The following is a 17,879-nucleotide window of genomic DNA, read 5'->3' on the forward strand; positions in this document are numbered from 1 at the left end:
CAACCAGGCCAGAGCCAGGGCTGACCGTGGCCTCGCAGAGGTAAAAAGCACAATACTTAAAGAGAAGGAGAGGTCAGCTAAAGTTTAATGTTCAGGCAAATACATCATCCCCTCCACTTAATCAAGCAGCAGCAATTCCTAACAGTAAGTAGAAAGGATGTCTCAGGTCCTGGTGATAAACAGGCAGGATTGCTCTGAGTTTTGGGAGATAAGAGGGCTCTATAAAAATTGAATGTTTTGTACTATGATCAGCCTGAGATGGCTTTATCTTGTGGAGCTTGGGGCAGAGCCATGCCAGGCCTTGAGCTGAGATGTTTATGATGGGAGATATGAGAGAGGTTAGGGGTTTATGGCCACAGCCAGGCCAGGGTTAGGAGCCACTGGCCAGTGGCCACAAGAGAGGGGCAGGAGCTCCTGCTTATAAACCAGGTGGGGAATTTGGGTGACAAAGCACCTTTTTAAGGACTGGATGCTGCAGAAAGGAAAAAACACCCTGGGATGCCTGGAAAAGACCCTGTGCATATTTTTGGTACCCCATGGCCTCATCTTACCCTGAGCACAGCATCATCATCACTTGCTCATGGTTAAGCTCTGCAAAACCCATCCTTGGGTTTAAGTTCATGGTGCTCTGGAAGCAAAGTTCTGCATACCCAAGGGCTCCTGGGGCCTGTCCCCCTCCCAGCAGGCAGCAAGCCCTTCAGAACATCAGTTCCATCAGAAAACCTCTGGCTGTGTGACCCAGGAAGGCCTGGGAGGGGGCTCTCCACAGGGCTGTGGCTGAGGGCAGATGTCCCCTGGGCTGTGACTGATGAGTAACACTTCCACGTCCCCGCTGCATTCCAGTGGCCTTCTCAGAGCATCTCAGACTTTGGGAAACAAGGTTTGGCTTTGTCTGTTTTTTGCTTTTTCAGTGCCCCTGAGGCAGTTTGGGGGTTACATCTCAAGGTGTTGATGCACCCAGCAGAGAGGGATGAAGGGGCAGCTCCACAGGTCTGCCCCAGGCATGGTAGCAATGCCTCCGGGCAGTACCCAAAAGCCACTCCCACAGAGCACCGGCTGACACCCCATTCCTACAGCATGAAGTCCTGCCTCAAAAGATCCCCCTCATCCACCTGAGCCCCAGGCAGCAGCTGTTCCCTCTCCTTGCCCAGGGAAATGGCACCTGCCTGGGGCATGCTGTGGGTGGACAATCCCTTCTCCATTCTTGCCATCCAGGCAGCGAAACAACAAATCCCCACAGCAGACACTCACCCAGAGCACATATGGATATTTTTCCTTTCAATGCACTTTTATTGCTACTCCTTCCACAGTCCCATGGGGTAGGATTTCAGGCTGGCAGGAGCATGGGCTGTTTGTCAGCCCTGCCTGGGAAGAGAAGCAGCACTTGGGAGAGTGGGATGCACTGCCAGCCACCCCTGCATTGGGGAGGGGTAGAGCACCCTCTCCATATCACTGCCCCCTCTCTTCCTTTACAACCTCAAAGGGAACCAGTAATCCCCCACAAAGAACCAGTAAAAAAAAAAAATCTGGTTTAGTGAGATTTTGGATCATATAAAGATTCAAGTAGCGTTAAGTAAACAAGAAAACCAAGTCCTGTACATCAGCTTATAAAATTTCAAAATGAAATTAAAAAAAAAGAAAGAAGAAAAGATACGACATGTCAGTGCAAAGGGATGAGGTGGTACAGTAATGCCCCTCCACCCCAAGCCCCAGGGAGGCAGGGTCTGGGTGCCATCATCCACATCCCCTTCCACCAGGGAGGTGTCCCTTCATCTGTGTCCATCTGTCAGCAGGGTGCTGTGGCTCTAGAAGTCCTGCAGCCGTGAGATCAGGTCCTCTTTGTTCTTCAGCAGGAACTTCTCGCAGGCTTCAAAGGTGGCACAGATGTCAGAGGACAGTCCTGCCACGTTGGTGGTGACATAGTTGAGGTACCCTGGCGTAGCCTGGTTGTAGTAAGCCACCTGTGAGGCACAGGAGATGGTCAGTAGGGGCACATGTGGAAGAAGGAGCCTCCCCAATGGGATGTGGGCAGCACAGCCCCACAGCATGGTCACAGCATCCCACCTTGCTCATTTCCTCTGACTCCGGCCAAATGCAGAAACCAGAGCAGAGCGTCTCCCCACGTGTGTATTCGGCTCTGGGGGGGGTGGGTGGGCAGTGTCACCGACCGAAAGGCCACCACATAGGGATCCCTGGGAAGGAGAGAGGCCAGGTGAGCCGGCACAGCCCAGCAGGCAGGGAGCAGGGGGTCAGGCTAGGGACAGTTACCCCTTGCTACAGGGTTTCCGCCGGGATGCCAGGATGACAAAGTCCTGCAGCTTGCTCTCCTGTCTGTGCATCCGGCTCACCACGTGGTAGATCATGTCGTCGTCATCTACCTTCTGGACAAGCTCAGCACTCCTGCAAGGGGAGGCAACTGGTCACAGAAACCCCACTGTTCTCCCCAAATCTGGGGGCTTACACATTTACAGCCCACCACCAGATCCAAAATATTTGGGGGGACACAAAATAAATGTTTTCTGCTGCCATCAGCCCAGGTGGAGTCAGGATGGAGACATGCAGTGGAGGGTGTCTAGGAGCACTCATGGCTCCAGGGCAACACACTTGCTCCCAGGAAAGCCCAAATGGATGCTAAACCACAAGCCCTAAATTTAGGGGTGTGATTTTTGGGAAGGGCTGGGTGCGCTACAGCACTCACACATAGTGACTGTCCCACTCATGCCGGCGCCACAGGTTGGAGAGCAGGGAGAAGGCTTGGCTGGCCATGATGCAGACAGACATCTCGATGCGGAAGGACAGGAATTTATCCTCCTCCAGCGTGTACATCCTCACCTTGGGGAGCACAGGGCATGGTTGGGATGTGTTCCCCATTGCCAAGCCCCCAGGTTGCCCACACTTTGGGGGCGAGGGGAAGCTCAGGGGGAAGGGGCAGGGTTTAGTACCTTTTCCTTTTCTCTGGCGAGTGCCCAGTTCGTTTTGGCTACAAGTGTCTTCAGTGCAGAGACATTGTTGTAGCTCAGATAAACCTGGGGCAGGGGCAGCATGTCAGGGGCAAGAGCAGGGGCAGGAGGTTGGGCAGGAGGCAGAGGCTCCTGCAGGGAAGCATCCTACCTTGTTGCTTTGATCCCAGGGCACAGAGAGTGGTACCTCGGTCTGTTTGCAGGAGACGACATATTTTCTGCAAGAAAGGAACAGTTTCCCTTATGAGGGGACACAAACCACCCACAGACTGTCCCTGCACCCAAGTGCCAAGCCCCTCTCTCCTCCCTCCTCCATGCCCACATCCCACTTGCTTTTCTGCTCACCGGTCCAGCCGAATTTTTTTCCTAGCGCTGGCTTCTCTGTACCTCCTTTCTCCATCCTGATAAATGGGAAAAGCCAATTAGGTTAATAGGAAAAGGAGGAAAAAACCCAATCATTTGTCTTTTTGGGAGTGGGAAAAATATGCAGCAGGAAGGGCTGGAAGGTAAAGCCCCTGCACTCACTGGCTGTCACCCCAGCTACACTGCAGTGGTGGTTAGTGATTAATTGTGAGCTATTTGGGCACTGCCACCACGGTGTGATCAATGATGGGCACTGGCACATTAGGGAAAACCCTTATTGTGGCTGCAAAGCTGCAAACAGCCCCTGAAACACAAATCATGTCCCCTTACACCTGCCAATGTCCTCTCTTGGGGGAATAAAATCCCAAAGAAACCAGCCTATTTTGAAGAAAGTGCTAGTGCAGTGTTTTAAGGCAGGCAGATATGAGGTTTCAGGGAGCCTGACTCTGGCCATGAGATGATCTTCATCATCCTAGGGAGATCCTAGTTTTAAGGCATCCAAAAAATCAGGCAGGTGGGCAAGGATCAGCCCAGGGGAAGCTGAGATTGAGTTTGCTTTGTTGCTATGCTTACGTGATGGATTTCCTTAAATATTTGGATCTGAGCAAATTATTGATTAGGATGCTTTGAAAAGTAAAAACAACCTCAGAGGTTTGCATTCCTTCCCCTAAATTATAGAAAAAATGAACTGGAATTTGCAGGCAATACTCTGTTAAGCTTTGCATGGCTAATACAGCTCCATCCTCGCACAGGCAAGTGGTTTATTTTATTAGTTATACCGAGCAGTCCATTTAATTCACTTGCGATTGAGCAATTTCATTTCCATCATCATAAAACTGCATTTGTTTTGCTGTGAATCTGAGAGCCCCTCAGGGCTGAGTGGGATTCCCAGGGGTCCAGGGAATTCCAGAGAAGCCATCTCTGCCCGTCCTTACCCCTGGCTCGGGTGCCACCATGGGCAGCGTGCGGGGCCGGCCCTCCTGGTCCAGCACCTCGAAGGTCATGAAGGCGCTGTTGATGTGCCGCGGGCTGCCGGACATCTCCTGGCCATACGCCTCGGCGCTGACCCCCACCTCCATGCTGCCGGAGAAGAAGGGGTGAGGGTGTGGAGAGCCGTCAGGAGGGTGGGATGGGGACCCCCCCCAGGTGGGATGGAGACCTCCCGCTGCCAGCACCCACCTGTTTTTGAAGGCATTGTTGACGATGGCTTTGAGCACCACACGGTCCCCAACTTGCGAAGGTCCCCGAAAGTGGAACATCTCGATGGCCCTCAGTGTGGGGTGGGCATGGCACAGCCGGCTGCAGGGGCAGGTGTTACTCCCCAGCCATGGCCCCATGGCACACCCTCCCCGACCCAGTCAGAACCAAGAGGACCCCAAAAAATGTCACCCCTGGATTTCAACTGTCAAAGCCAGCCATGAGAAAGGACAATGAGCCAACCCTTCCCTGGGGTCCCCCAGCTCTACACATCCGTGGGACTCCCTATATGGCATCGCCCAAGGGTGACATGCTGGGGACCATCCCTTTGGAAGATCCCTACAACCCAACTGTGGTCACACCCAGCCAGACTCTGCCCTGGCTGCGTGTCCCCTCCAGGCACACCATCCCCTACACTGAATCCCTCTTGGGTCACCTGGCTGCAATAGTGGCCACATTCTCCATCCAGGCCATGATCTGCCCACCGAAGGTGTTGCCCTGATGGTTGGCGTGTGGAGGGAGCACCAGCTCCACACTCTCCACACGCGTCTTCTCTGCCGGCACTGCCCCACTGCCGTCCCGCGTCTCCAGCTCTGCCACATCGAGAGAACAGGGGTCAGCGTGTTGGATGGCCAGTGGGACCCTCACCCCCAGCATCCCACCAGCCCTTTCTCCCTCTCCTCACAGCTGCCCTCCCACTGCATCAACCTCACACGCACTGTCTGGGATGGTGGGGCTGATCCCTACCCCGCCATGACCAGGGCCTTCCCAAACCTCCACTGGTTTGGGATCACCACTGTTCCCCACCAGCATCCTGCTGAGGAAGGGGATTGTCACCAGTGGGCATCAGGGCTATTTTGGGGATAGAAACCCAAGCTGTGGGACACAGTACCAGTGTCAGGGGGGCTGCGGGTGAGGAGGTCCTTGAGGGTGTCCTTGTGCACCAGCCGCATGCGGCGGCGCTCAGCGGCGATGCTGTACTCGATCTTCTCCTCCTCCGTCTGTGGGGTCAGCGGCTTTAGCCTCACCTACAAAGGGGATGGGGCAGTGCAGTCCTGCTGCTGGAGGAGTCAGGGCTCCTTCGGGCTCCTATAGCACCATGTGTCCCACTGTACATGGGCAGAGCCCCCATGCTGCATCCCACAAGCACGGGACAAGGGATCATCAACCCTACTATGTGCAGAAAGTGTCCTGATGGAAAGATGGGCCCAGCTCAGCCCCAGAGAGGCCATTTCCTTACTGCCTCTGTGCAGAGGACAACTGAGCCCCCCAAGACATCATGCTCACCTTGCTGCCAGAGGAGCCCTGTGCCACGAAGGTAGCATATGCCTTGCAGATACTGCAGTGCTTCCCGCTGCGCAGATCTTCATAGCTCACCTGGATGCCCACCTGGGAAAGGGCACAGCACCCCTGAGAGCCAGCTCTGCTCCCCAGGGACCCACTTCCCACCAAGCACCCCTGGACAGAGCCAGCCAGAGAGGATACACACATGGGATCAAAGCTGGGAACTGCAGGAGGATTTTGAGATTTGGCATTTGGCTGTGTGGCTGGTGGGGGTGGGTGCACAGCAAGGGGGGACAGGGGCAGGGGTTGAAGGTGAAGGGCACACACCAACCTCCATGCTGGAGTTAAAGGCTCGGTTCACTTTGGCTTTGATGTTGACAACTTGCCCGACACTGAAAAACAGGAACAGGAGAAAGTGCATGGGGTTACTGGGGGAAAACAGCCACCGAGCAGCTCCCACTGAGGTGTCACAGCATTACAGCCCACTGTCCATTGTGGTAAGGCTTCCTGGGACTGTGGGACATGCTGGATGGCCAGCAGGACATAGGGACAGCCACCTTTGAGACATGAGATCCCACACCTGTCCAGCCCAGCTGGGTGAGATGTCACCCTGAGCAGCTGTGTACAAGCAGGTCCCCAGGTCTGGGGTGCTTGAGCAGAGGAGGTGCTGAAGACTTGCTTGGCACCCACTGCCCATGTAGATATGCACACTCCTGCCAGAGCAAACGGCTCCTCCAGCCTTGCATCCACTGTCCTGCACAAGGGAAGCAGCCGTGGGGCCTCCCCACGGGCCCTCAGCCACAGCCCCAAAGCTGCAGGTACCTTGACTGCTCCTGTCCCTCCTCCTCTCCAGGGCCTCCCCTAGAGCAATGGAAACCTTGAGATACTGGAAGATTGCAGGATCCAGCCAGAGGCATTTTGCACCATCTCTTAAATTGAACATCTGCTGGCAGCAAACTGCAGCATGCAGAGTCCAGGAGCTCTCCTCTGTGCCCTCAGCAGGGAGAGACAACTTTGGCTCTGCAGCCTAACCTACTCCAAACTGGTACTCATGAAATGAGCAAATGAAGCTTATTAGTGAGACCCACAGCAAACAGTCTTATCAAATGCATTATTAAATCAGGAATATTCCTCATTCCAATGCTAGAAAACCCTGGAAAAATAAACACTGCCACCATCACTGCAGGTTTGCTCCATAGAGGGCTCAAAACCAGAAGCAAGGAAGAGTCAACATGTGCTTCAGCACCGAAACTTTCCCCTTGCCCCCCCGCATGACTTCTGGCTTCAAATGATCTCTGCTACTCGACACACTGTGCACGTTGGCTCTGGCTGGAGTAGGGGCAGCCTGAGGCCGGGATGGTCCCTCCAGCCATGCCCCAGCACAGACCCTGGGCCCAGTGACATGCCAAAACATTAGCAGGGTTACATGAGCAGTCTCCATTCACCATGCCATGCCACGTCAGTGGGGTTAATGCTCCCAACTCACGGCAGAGCTGCGTTAGGCTGGCTGCTCTAGGGCTGCAAACATCCGTACCAGACACCGCTCCTCCCGTCCCGCTGCCCAGCAGGGCTTAGATACAGATGGCTGGTGCAAAAAGAGAAAGCAAGATGGGGGGAGAGGGTTAGAGGCAATGGAAGCAGCCACATGGATGCTCCGGATGGGTTTGAGGTGAGAGGCATGCAAGGGCAGGGGGCCAGGCAGGCATGTTGGCAGCCCCAGATGTCGATACATAGCCCCAAAAATACTTTATCTTCTCTCGCCTTATCAAACAGTACAAGCCAGTGCCATAAATGCCACACATAAAAGCCTGGCTCAAAGGTATGTGCAATCATCCCGGGAGGCCGCACTTCCACATGGAAGGGCAGAGGGATGGGGACAATCTGCTGCACAGCTGATGAGTTTTAAGTCAGTGATGTTCTGGGGTCTCCTCCATGCCCCCAAGCACCTACAGCTCCTCCCTGCCTCTCCCCCACAGTGGGAGGGCAGCAGAAAGCACAAACAGCTGGATGAGGAGGAGAGCCAACAACAAACACCACATAAAGTTCCTCCGCCTTCCAACAGCTCTGCGGGAAATCCCTGCCAGGCCCCTCGCTTGGAGCCTTAAGCTGGACCACAGCAAATAGGATCTGAGCCAGGAGCAGCACAAATTCCCTGCCCCCTTGGAGTGGTGCCCGACTCTCTCCTGAGGAGGGACAAATGCTTTTCAGGGCTTGAGGTAATGCTGTGGAGCAGGGCTTGCGTCTGTCATCCTGCTCCCGAAACCCATGGGGAAAATCTTCCCAGGCAAAGCTGCCCTGGGAGCTGGAGCCATGTGGCAGGGTATCAACCCCAGTGGTGCCACTTCTGCCAGTGGGAGGTGGCATCAGGGCTGCACCACATCCCCACACTGTGGATTTGTCATGGAGCTGAGCCCAGGGCAATGGGCAGCTCATCTCCACCAACCCACCAGCATCCGATATGAGAGGGTAAAAGTGGGAGTTCAGCATTTCCTGGGAATGATGGTGAAACCCAAGAGTGAGTCGGACTTCCCAGGGTGAAATAAATCAGCTGACAGCTGGGGACCCCAATGCCAGCCCTGGGTGCCCACACTGGTCCCTGCCCCAGCAGGCAGACCTGCACAGCAGGGAATGGCTGGACAGTGTGGATCCTGTACTGCAAGGGATCCTATACTGCACGGATCCTATACTGCACAGATCCTATGCTACATGGCAGGGATGCAGAGAAATGTTGTCCCCTGCCACATGGCAGCCCTGGGGCTGCCTATGTCAGGGTGCAGGGACAGCACCCAGGGGCTGCCAGGACAAGCCTGGGAGGGGAGTTTGGCCAAGCAAAATCCAGCCTGATGCATCTCACAAAGTGATGTGCAGGGAGGTCTCACCTCCCCTAGCACCCGGTGGGTGGGGGAGCCCCACCACGCCCCAGCCACCCACACGGCCACTAGAGAGGCACGATTTGCAAGATTTGAGTTTTCCAGAGCACTAAATCAGCGTTGCTTCTTAAACAAAGCCAGGGAGGAGCTGGCGTTGGGGGAAATACTGGGAAGCCAACCCAGCAGGAGCTCCCCAGGCACCCAGACAGAGGATAAATCAGAGCAGACAGTCAGTCCTCAGCCCTGCGGCGGAGACGGAGCCTCAGTCCCTGGCTGGCCTGTGAGCCTGGCACTGCCACCACATCTCCTCCTCTCCCAAGCACGCTGCTCCCTGTTCCAGCTCCAGCCCCACTGTCCACATTGCATCCAGCAGATGGGAAAAAACCCTCCGTTTCCTTGCGCATGCCCTGTTGGAGCGCGGAGTATTTACCTAATGGTATGCTCAAAATAGATATCATCCATGGAAGCCGTGACGCACGGGCAGCCAGCGTGTCTCTCGGCTGGAAGGGAAAAACAAACTGCATCAGCAACCTGCAGCAACACGTCAAGGGTTAGAGGGGCAAGTGCACTCCTTTGCCCCATGGCTGGTTACACCAGTGACACCCCAGCCAGCATCCATGTCCACTGCTGCATTTGCAGGGGACAAAAGTGGGATTTGGGGTTTCTCCTCCCACAGATGTTTAAAGGTTTGGAGGGTGTGCTGCGAGTATAACTGGGAGGCACATTGTCCTGCTGTTTGCCTTCCCTCCGTGTGTTTGCAGCTGTGGGGATGCACCAGCAGCTGATACCATCTCCCCACACACAGCAAATATTTTAAAGCTGCTCCACTGGTCTTGCTTTCTGTTGGGACTCCAGGAACCTCAGACTGCAAAACTGCTCTGGGAACCTCATCAAACTGCAGAATTGAACCTGTTTCCTGTCATAACCTCCCTGTGCTTGGTGGGGCAGCCAAGCTGGTGAGCTCCATCACTTCCTGCTGAGTGGAGGAGCTCATTCCCTTCTGGCTGCTGCTGGGATGCTGGGGATGTTACCAGCCTGGTCTCGCCATGCTCTGCACACCAGGCAAGGAAAAGGGCAGCATTTTGAAAGAAGCTGGCGTGGATTTTGATCTGTCCCCAAGCCAGCATTGCATGCTGGAGTGCACGTCTCCTCCCCTTCTTGTTTGCTCTCTAATTACTCAGCAAAATGTCATGATGTGGGGTCCCCAGCTGGTGTCACTCTGAGGGACAGTGCTGGACTGCCAGGCATGCTGCTGATGAGCTGGCTCCTGGGGACACTGCCTGGTCATTCCCTCCCAGCCCAGCAGGACGATAGCTCCAGAGGGAGAGGATGGCTTACCGGAGAGGCAGGCGGCCGTGTCGATCCACTTAAGCAGCTGGCCAGTGCTGAGCTCATTGCGGTGGTTGGTGTGGCAGGGCAGCACCAGCTGGCTCATCTGCACCTCAGTGGGGTTGCGGGCACGCAAGGGTCTCGCCATGGCCCCCGGTGCCTCCTCCTGCTCCCCTGGCTCCTGGGAACGTGGTGGAGAGGTTGAGCCCTGGTAGGACAAGAGCTCCGTTTTAACCAAACCCCCAAGACAGCAGTGACCATGAAGCCCACTCCCCTCACTGACCCAGAAGAACCCCAGCCCTCCATATCCCTGGACACCACCAAAACCCACTCAGTCCTTGCCAAATACGTAGTTCCCACAACCAAAAGGAAAAAAATCCCTCTAAAAAAAGCTCCATGGTTTCCAGGCCATTTATCACCAAACCCCACTGCTTCCTCCCAAAACCTATGCAAAAAAAAATCAGTTCTCTGTGAAGAAATTTTTCTCCCCTAACAGCTTAATTTTCAGGGTGCTGCAGCACAGGCTGGGTTCACTCTCCTGCAGTTGGGTATGTAGCAGTGCTCCACACCTTCCACCAACACCCCCCTTTGCCAAAGGAAACACTGAAAGCTATGTGGTAAAAGTAGCAGAGGAGAAGCATCCTGGGCAGTAAAAAATGTTCCCTGTTAGCTTGGCCATTTGCTGGGCACAGAGCAGCTCCCCTGGCACCCCGGTGCGAGGCAGGATGGGAGAGAGAAGCTGCTGCTGTGGCGGTGCTGGCAAGGAAAATAGCTGATGAGATGTCAAGTGAGTCGTGTTACAGAAGGGGTGAACTCAGTTAGCCCAGTGAGTAATTAAGGAGACACGAGGAGTTGTCTGGGCTTCGTCACAGCCCTTCCTTCCGCTTTCTGCTCCCACTGCGCCTCCTGCTCACAGCACTTGTTGCAAGAGTCCCACTGCAGCAGCTTCTCTGCCCTTTGCTTTGCCTGGATTCTTTCAAAGACTGGTTTATGCTGAAAATGAAGCTTTCCTGACTACCCTGAGCTCACCGCCTCTCAGAATAGCATTTTTCTCCAGCGGGTCAAACCTCTGTTTCCATAGCTACTGGTACGACATCCCAAGAACAGCACAAACCTCGCCTCAGTGGAGATGGTGGCGAGCACGCCAAGCCAAGCCTACGGTAAAGGGCCCCTCATCCCACAGTGAGATGGACCCTTGGCCACCAGATCCCCTCTAGCGGGCTCCAAACCCCTCTGTGAACCTCCTAGGCTGCTTCCCAGTGTGCAGAGGCGCCTACTCGAGTACCACAGAGCTATTTCAGGAAGCCAGCAGGCTCTGGGGTTCGAGCCAGCAATGCAAAGAGCTCCAAAGCCGCCTGCTGCAGAGCGAGCAGACAGCCTGGCTGGAGATTCCAATGGTCATTTTCCCGGTGTTTGACATTCCTGAATTTTAGGGGAAAAGCTGCTACCCATGGGAAAAGCTCTGACTCTGAAGTAGCTAGCACACAGGCAGGGATGCTGATGGGGAGCAGATGCAACCTGAGCCCGTGCAGCTCCTGGCACAGGATGGCATTTGCCTTGGTTAGTAGCCACTGGCACAACTGGGGAGCCCTGGGGTTAGTTGCATGGCATGGGGGGTACCTGGAGGCCATTGCAACAGAAGTTCAAGATCTCTTCAGGGACTACAATATTCCCCTTGACCATTTTTAAGAGACACCTGGAAAGCAGAAGAGTGGCTCTGGTTACAGCAGGACTGGCAGATCAGGAGTGGCTGTTTCCCAGCAGGAACAAGACAGTGTGTGTGTCGGGTTGTCACACTCTGTCCCCACATCCCAAGCTGACGTCCCTCACCGCACCACTTACCCCTCACCAGCACCTATTAGGGGGCTGCCCGAGCCGAAACAGAGAAGGGCAGAACCAGGGCTGGTGCCTGCCATTCCTTGGGGGTCAGGACCCATGCTCACCGGCTGCGATGAAAGAGTCCAGCTATTTTGGGGTGCTGGACCGAGCCCAGGGCGCAGGGTCGTGGCCCATCCCTCAGTCAGGGATGCTGTGTCAGTGCTTCCCCGTGTTGCTACACGTGAGAGAGGATTGTGCCTTGAAGCTCCCCTGGCCAGAGTGGTGACACCGCCGCAGTCACAAGACAGCCGGGAGCATATTTTTGGCAGCGGGCAGGGCTCAGGCTGCTCACGGGTGGTACCAGGGGCAGCAAATTGGAAGCGCCTGATACCACCAACGCCTCTGTGCTGCGCTCCAGCCCCTCTGCCTCTGAAGCCCTGGCATTCCACAAGGGCATTGTGTGTCCTTGGGTGCCCTCAGGCTCCCAGGCCACATGCATGGTGACTGGGTCCCAGCTGGACATCATGGTGGCATTGCAAGGAAAGGCAGAGTGGGAGCTGCAGCAAAACATAAGTGGAAGTGGCTTTATATTTACAGTTTGCTTTTAAACACAACACCGCCGGGCCCTTGGCATGCCTTCAGCTTCCCAGCACACATACCTCTCCCACGCAGGTACAACCAGGTTGCTGGAGGCAGCAGCTCCTTTCCCAAGGTGTGGGATTGACTGACTTTGGCACAGGGTTAAAAAAGTGGAAGCTGCAGGTTTGCCTCCTGCACCCTCAGCCCTTTGCAGGGGCTGAGGTTGGGGCATCACACAGCATTGGTACAAAACAAGGGTTCTCAGGTCACCTACAGATGCAAATGACACCACTGAGTCTCTCACAGCCTCCCACCCTTGCCCCAGTGGCACCGTGTTTTGTTTTCCCAGCCCCGTGACCTCTCCAGCCTTGTTATGGAGGCCTGGGAGCTTCCTTGTGGCTCACCCACCCTCGCAAGAGCCCAGTGTAAGGGTTACTGTCCTGTTTAGCAAAATGGGTTTGCTCCCTAATTGCAAGCACAAGCGGTGGCTAGGGGCGGTCCTGTTACACCCATAGCCACAGCAGACAGCGCCTGAGGGACATTCCTTGGAAACCCAAACCTGCTCCTGGCTCGGCAATCGGCAATCGTGTCAGCTTGTCCCCTGGGTTGCGTTAGCAGGAGAGGGAAAAAAACAGAGCTGTCTGCTTTGCATCATCCCCTTGCTATTTCCCAGGCAGCCCCAGCCCACGCTCCCACCCTGGGGAAGGGGAGCACCCCAGCCACGCTCCAGAGACGTGGAACCATCCAGCCAGTGAGTATTTATGGAGTATTTGTTATCGAAACTAAGCGAGCAAGTGTCTGTCCTCATTAAAATCTTCAGCCTCACTCAACTGTCACATTTTTAAAGCTGTTGACTGATGCAGCCCTCAGGTCACCATGGCAACGGGATGCAGTACCCAGGCGATGATGCTCTTACTCTGTCACCCCTTGAGTGACCCACTTCTATCCAAAAAAAAAAAAAGTTTGCATTAGGAATATTTTTCTTGCCTCCTGCCATGCTCGGCTCCTGTGCTGCCGAAGGCATAAGGAGCCCACAGAGCAAACCACGGAGGGCACAGTGGGGGAGGCATTCCAAGGAATCTGCAAATACCAGGGGAGAGGGATCCCACAGCTCTCCTATTCCCTGTGTCCCACAGCAGCAAAACACCCACAAGCTCTAGGGAAGGTCTCTGCTGCCAAACTGGGTGCCAGCCTCTTTGGAAATCATGTGGGGACCACCAGCTTGAAAGTCTCCATTGTAAACCCTGTTGGGTTCCACAGCCTCTGGGGTGATGCCAGGCAGGGATGCAGAAGAGTGGTTGTACCTCAAATCCTTGAGCCCACTAGAAGCAGAGGGTTTGCTTTAGCCACCCCCAAGCAGTGGAGGAGAGGGACGGACAAGTGTGAAACTGGGGTCCCCAGTGCTGGGCTGTGGGGGGCTTTGGGCAGAGTGGGGCAGCCTCACACCTCAAGCCACCCCTGCCTGCCCTCAGAGCTCTTCCATCACCCTGCTGCTGCCTCTCAAACACCTAATCCCCATTTTTCCTGGCCTGGCTCTGTCTCCTACTCCCCAGTCCCTCAACCTTACCCCTCCCTGGAAATATTTGAAGAAAAAAAAGAGGGGGAGATGGGGGGGAGGAAAGCAGCGACAATGAAGTTCTCATGGGGGATTATTGGTGTATAATTGAGCAATATCCATGGTAACAAGCAAATCTGCACGCGTTAAAAAATTAACCTGACCTACTTTGGGAAATTCTGCCATCTCCACAGGGCAGTGAGGGCTCTCCATCCCCCGAGACCCGGCCTGATGGTCCCAGTGCCAGCAGGGGCAAAGCCCCGGTGCTCTCAGGGATGAGACAGGAAGGTTTTGTGCAAGGAGAGATGTCCCTTCCAGTGGGACTCCCACTGGTAAGTGACAACAGAGACACCCAGTACAGCTCAACTCCATCACCCCATGCCCATCAGGATGGTGTGGGGTCCCCAGGATGAGATCCAGTGGGACAAAATGGACTGAATTGCTGGGTCACAGCACAGTTGAGGAAACATAGGTGAGGAAACACAGCGGTTCCCTGCAGTTGGTCTCAGTGGGACCCCAGGAGGGCAGCCAGCCCAGGAGAAAGGCCAGGGCACCCTGCAAGTGGTATTTTTGGCACCATACGTCATGTTTCCCCAGAGTTCACAGAGCAAAGCCAGGCATGAGGCCAGGAAAGTGCAAACCAAGGGTGAAAGGCAATGGGGAGATGCAGAATGACTCCTCTTACGAGGGGTCAGGGCTTTACAACCATCACCCATGGGAAAGCATAACTCAGGGTGAGCGCAGCAGGGACCTCTCCAGCCCCCTCACATCCCTCTCCATCACTGGGTGAAGCATCCCCAGCCCTGGCCATGCCCACAGCCCCATCCATACCCCTGCCCAGATGCTCTCTGCAGCTCCTGTGAGGCTCCCAGGAAGGTTGGTGCGGGTTTGCCAGCACAGGGGCGAAATCCCTCAGGGAGTGCCCCAGGGGACAAAGGTCTGGCTCTGGACCAGGGGGAGAGCAGAGCCACATGTCACCCTGGCACAACTGCAAACACCAACAGGGCCAAAATTCACACGCATGGGCACATCCAACAGCATTGCCCAGCCCACGCACCTTTGCCCTGCCACCCACAGCGCTCCCAGGGTGGAGATTGCCATAACATCAATACAACCGGGGTTAAGACCACCCCAGTCAATCTCATCAAGTTGGAGACCACCATAGTGGAGATCAAGACGGTTTACAACCTGGAGGTCTCCACTGTGGTGGTCTCCACTGTGGGGGTCACCATGGTTGAGACCCCTGGGGCAAAAACTACCCAGGTGGTGCAGTAGTCTCTACCGTGGTGGTCTCCACCATGGTAGTTACCATGGCCAAGACCACCTCAGTTGAGACCACGGGGGTGAAGACCACTGCAACATTGTGCCACCCAGCCAGCCACCCACACTGCCCCAGCCAGCCCCAGCACACCCCTCTGCCATCCCGGCGCCACCATTCCCCACAGCCCTGTGCCCATGCTTCCCAAATATCTGCCCCTGCTTTTAAGTGAAAAAAAAGCTGATTCAAGCCAACCCTCCCCCCGCTGTCCCTGTTGCAGGCGGAGGGTGCCACGTCCCCATTGACAAGTCGCCAGTGCCGACCGCAGTGGAGCACCAGCACACCTCAGTGCAAACCCCACGGGCAACAAAGCATCGCCCGGGTGAGCAGAGGGGCACAAAGGGCTTTCACCCCACACCTTCCCCCTGGCAGAGCTGCCTAGCACCGACGCAAGCCAGGACAAGCCACCGCGCTCCACTGCTGGGAGTGGAACTCTGCAGCAGCGCCAGACACTGGCTCACGCTTGCTCAGCTGTGGGGTTCCCCCCCTTGTCCCCATCGTCCCCGGCTCCCCTCAGCCCTCACCTCAGCCAGAAGAAGCTGAGCATTTGCGGGAGGTGTCGAGGCGATGGCTGGCTCGGAGGAGAAGCGTCCGGACACCTGCGCGCTCGGCCGGCACCGGGCGCGGGCGTCGAGGCCAGGCTGGCGCGGAGCCCTGGGACGGGGCCAGCGCACACCCCCTCCCGCTTCCTTAAATATGGTCATGCATAACTTTTCTTAAGGTAGCGCTTGGCAGATCTGCTCTTCCCTGGAAAATGGCCGGCGCTCTGAACGCTGGCTCTGGATGCAGGAGGGAATGTGTCGGGCTGGCTGCAGAGCCAGGGAGCGTGGCGGGAGGCACCGGAACGCTGCCAACAGCTCTGCGGAGCAGGGTCCTGCCGGCTTCCTTCATCTCTCCCCAGGGAGCAGCCCCTGGAATGAGGTCCTGGGTCCCCTCCCCAGGCCACTCGTCACCCTCTCTTCTCCTCCCACCACCCCAGTGAGAGGTACTCAGTTAAACTTGTCTGAAAATATCTGTATTTTCCCCAGAACCACGGGCACGGACACCATGCTGGGAAAGCCTCGGCAAACTTCTCCAGAGCCACTCCAACCCACACAGCTGCTCTGCTGCCTTTGAAGTACCTTTAACAGGGCTTATCACAAAAACTTCTTTTTTTTAAACAAGGAAATAAAATGCAAATTACCCTGTCACCACAATAATGACTACTGGGTTTGGGGGAGATGTTGTTCTATTTGTATTTGATGTACAACTTTTATAAGTGAATCTTGGTAATCAACGTACAAGAGTTTGATCAAAGCTCCTGGCAGGCACTGGCAGCACAAGTGTTGCCACTGGAAAGCCAGCAGAGAAATAATTAGGCAAATTCAATAGGAAATAAGGTGTCACTTTTTTTTGGTAAATGAGAATAACCAAGCACTGAAATAGAGCAAAAGCTCCTGCCTCAGCAACCTCAATTTTAGGCTGGATATGGATTCATCAGAACCCTAGCCCTGGGTGCAGGTGAGATGGGACACCTGGATACCTCTGCGAAGGCTGGGCCAGGCTGGGATGGAACTGGTGGCCCAGCTCAAGGCAGTGCTTGCCCACTGGTGGTTGGAGCCTTTGGGGGATGGAAGAAGCAGCACCACACTGCACCAGAAGATTGATCCAATTATGGTGATGGAGATTCCCTCTGGAAGAAGATTGTTGCCTTGGAACTTTAACCCCACTGAGCATTTCCTGCTCAGCTGCTTATATAAAATCTGTAATTCTTCATTCTCAGAGTAGGGACTGGACAGCACAACCCCTTTCATATCTTGCAGGTAACTCTGCACACCCAGATGCAATTAACTCTCATTATTTCAGAAAATAACATTTCCTTTAAAGCATTCTCTTTTGGGACAGCAAATAAGATATTTCTCACCAAGATAGTTTTCTAACCACTTGCAGCAGCCCAGGTGCCCTGCAAACCAGATTGCAGCGAGCATCCTCTAGAAGATCTCCCCACCTTTAGCATGGAGGCTCCTGGCCAGGAAGCTCTTCAGGGATCTCTCTCTCACTCCTTAGGACTGTTTGTTTCTGCAGCCACAGATTAGGATCAAAAGGTTTGCTCCAGGAAGGGAAAATGATTCTTCCTACTCCTCCAAGTCAGAGGGAACAGCGCAATCAGAAACACTTCAGATGCTTGACCCACGCTCGAGCCTCCAAACAAAAGTTGCAAGGAGAGGGTTGATGTTTTCCAGGCCCAATTAGCATAATGTTGTAATTCCCCCAGCTCTCACGCTGCCTGCATCCCTTCACCCTGGCACACCCAGCCCTGGCTGCCCAGCGAGCGCACACCAGCACCAGCTCCTTCCTTCTGATCCATCACCATATGCCCGTCTTTTACAGTTCTTTGGTGCGTGATGCTCAGAGAGTGGATAATTAGCTAAATGAATTAATTGACATTCATACTTGTAATTAGAACTGGTTACAAGCAGCTATTCTCCTTGGGACAACTAAAATTTCTCGGGGATTGGTGTTAAAACACTGGAAAATCGTTCAGGGTAAATAAGAAGGGCTGTGCTCATGGCGCCCGTGTTCTTCCTCGGCTGTAAAAGCCGCCACACAGTAAATAAGCCCGTGCA

General features: G+C 54.9%; 1 protein-coding gene across 1 annotated transcript; it reads right to left on the reverse strand.

Moving 5' to 3' along the window:
• Window positions 1-1,267: 1,267 nt before the first annotated feature.
• On the reverse strand, window positions 1,268-15,928 carry ACOT11 (acyl-CoA thioesterase 11). The gene is given in 18 exon segments (XM_027698951.1): window positions 1,268-1,961; window positions 2,065-2,145; window positions 2,147-2,192; window positions 2,269-2,400; window positions 2,699-2,832; window positions 2,943-3,026; window positions 3,112-3,178; window positions 3,306-3,361; window positions 4,259-4,403; window positions 4,503-4,622; window positions 4,957-5,113; window positions 5,413-5,548; window positions 5,808-5,909; window positions 6,136-6,196; window positions 9,105-9,174; window positions 10,013-10,211; window positions 11,624-11,699; window positions 15,798-15,928. Coding segments are annotated over 18 exon segments (1,845 nt in total). The 5' UTR covers window positions 15,821-15,928; the 3' UTR covers window positions 1,268-1,805.
• Window positions 15,929-17,879: the final 1,951 nt, after the last annotated feature.

Source organism: Neopelma chrysocephalum, unplaced genomic scaffold, assembly GCF_003984885.1.
Source record: "Neopelma chrysocephalum unplaced genomic scaffold, ASM398488v2 Primary Assembly neopelma1_135, whole genome shotgun sequence".
Taxonomy (NCBI): Eukaryota; Metazoa; Chordata; class Aves; order Passeriformes; family Pipridae; genus Neopelma; species Neopelma chrysocephalum.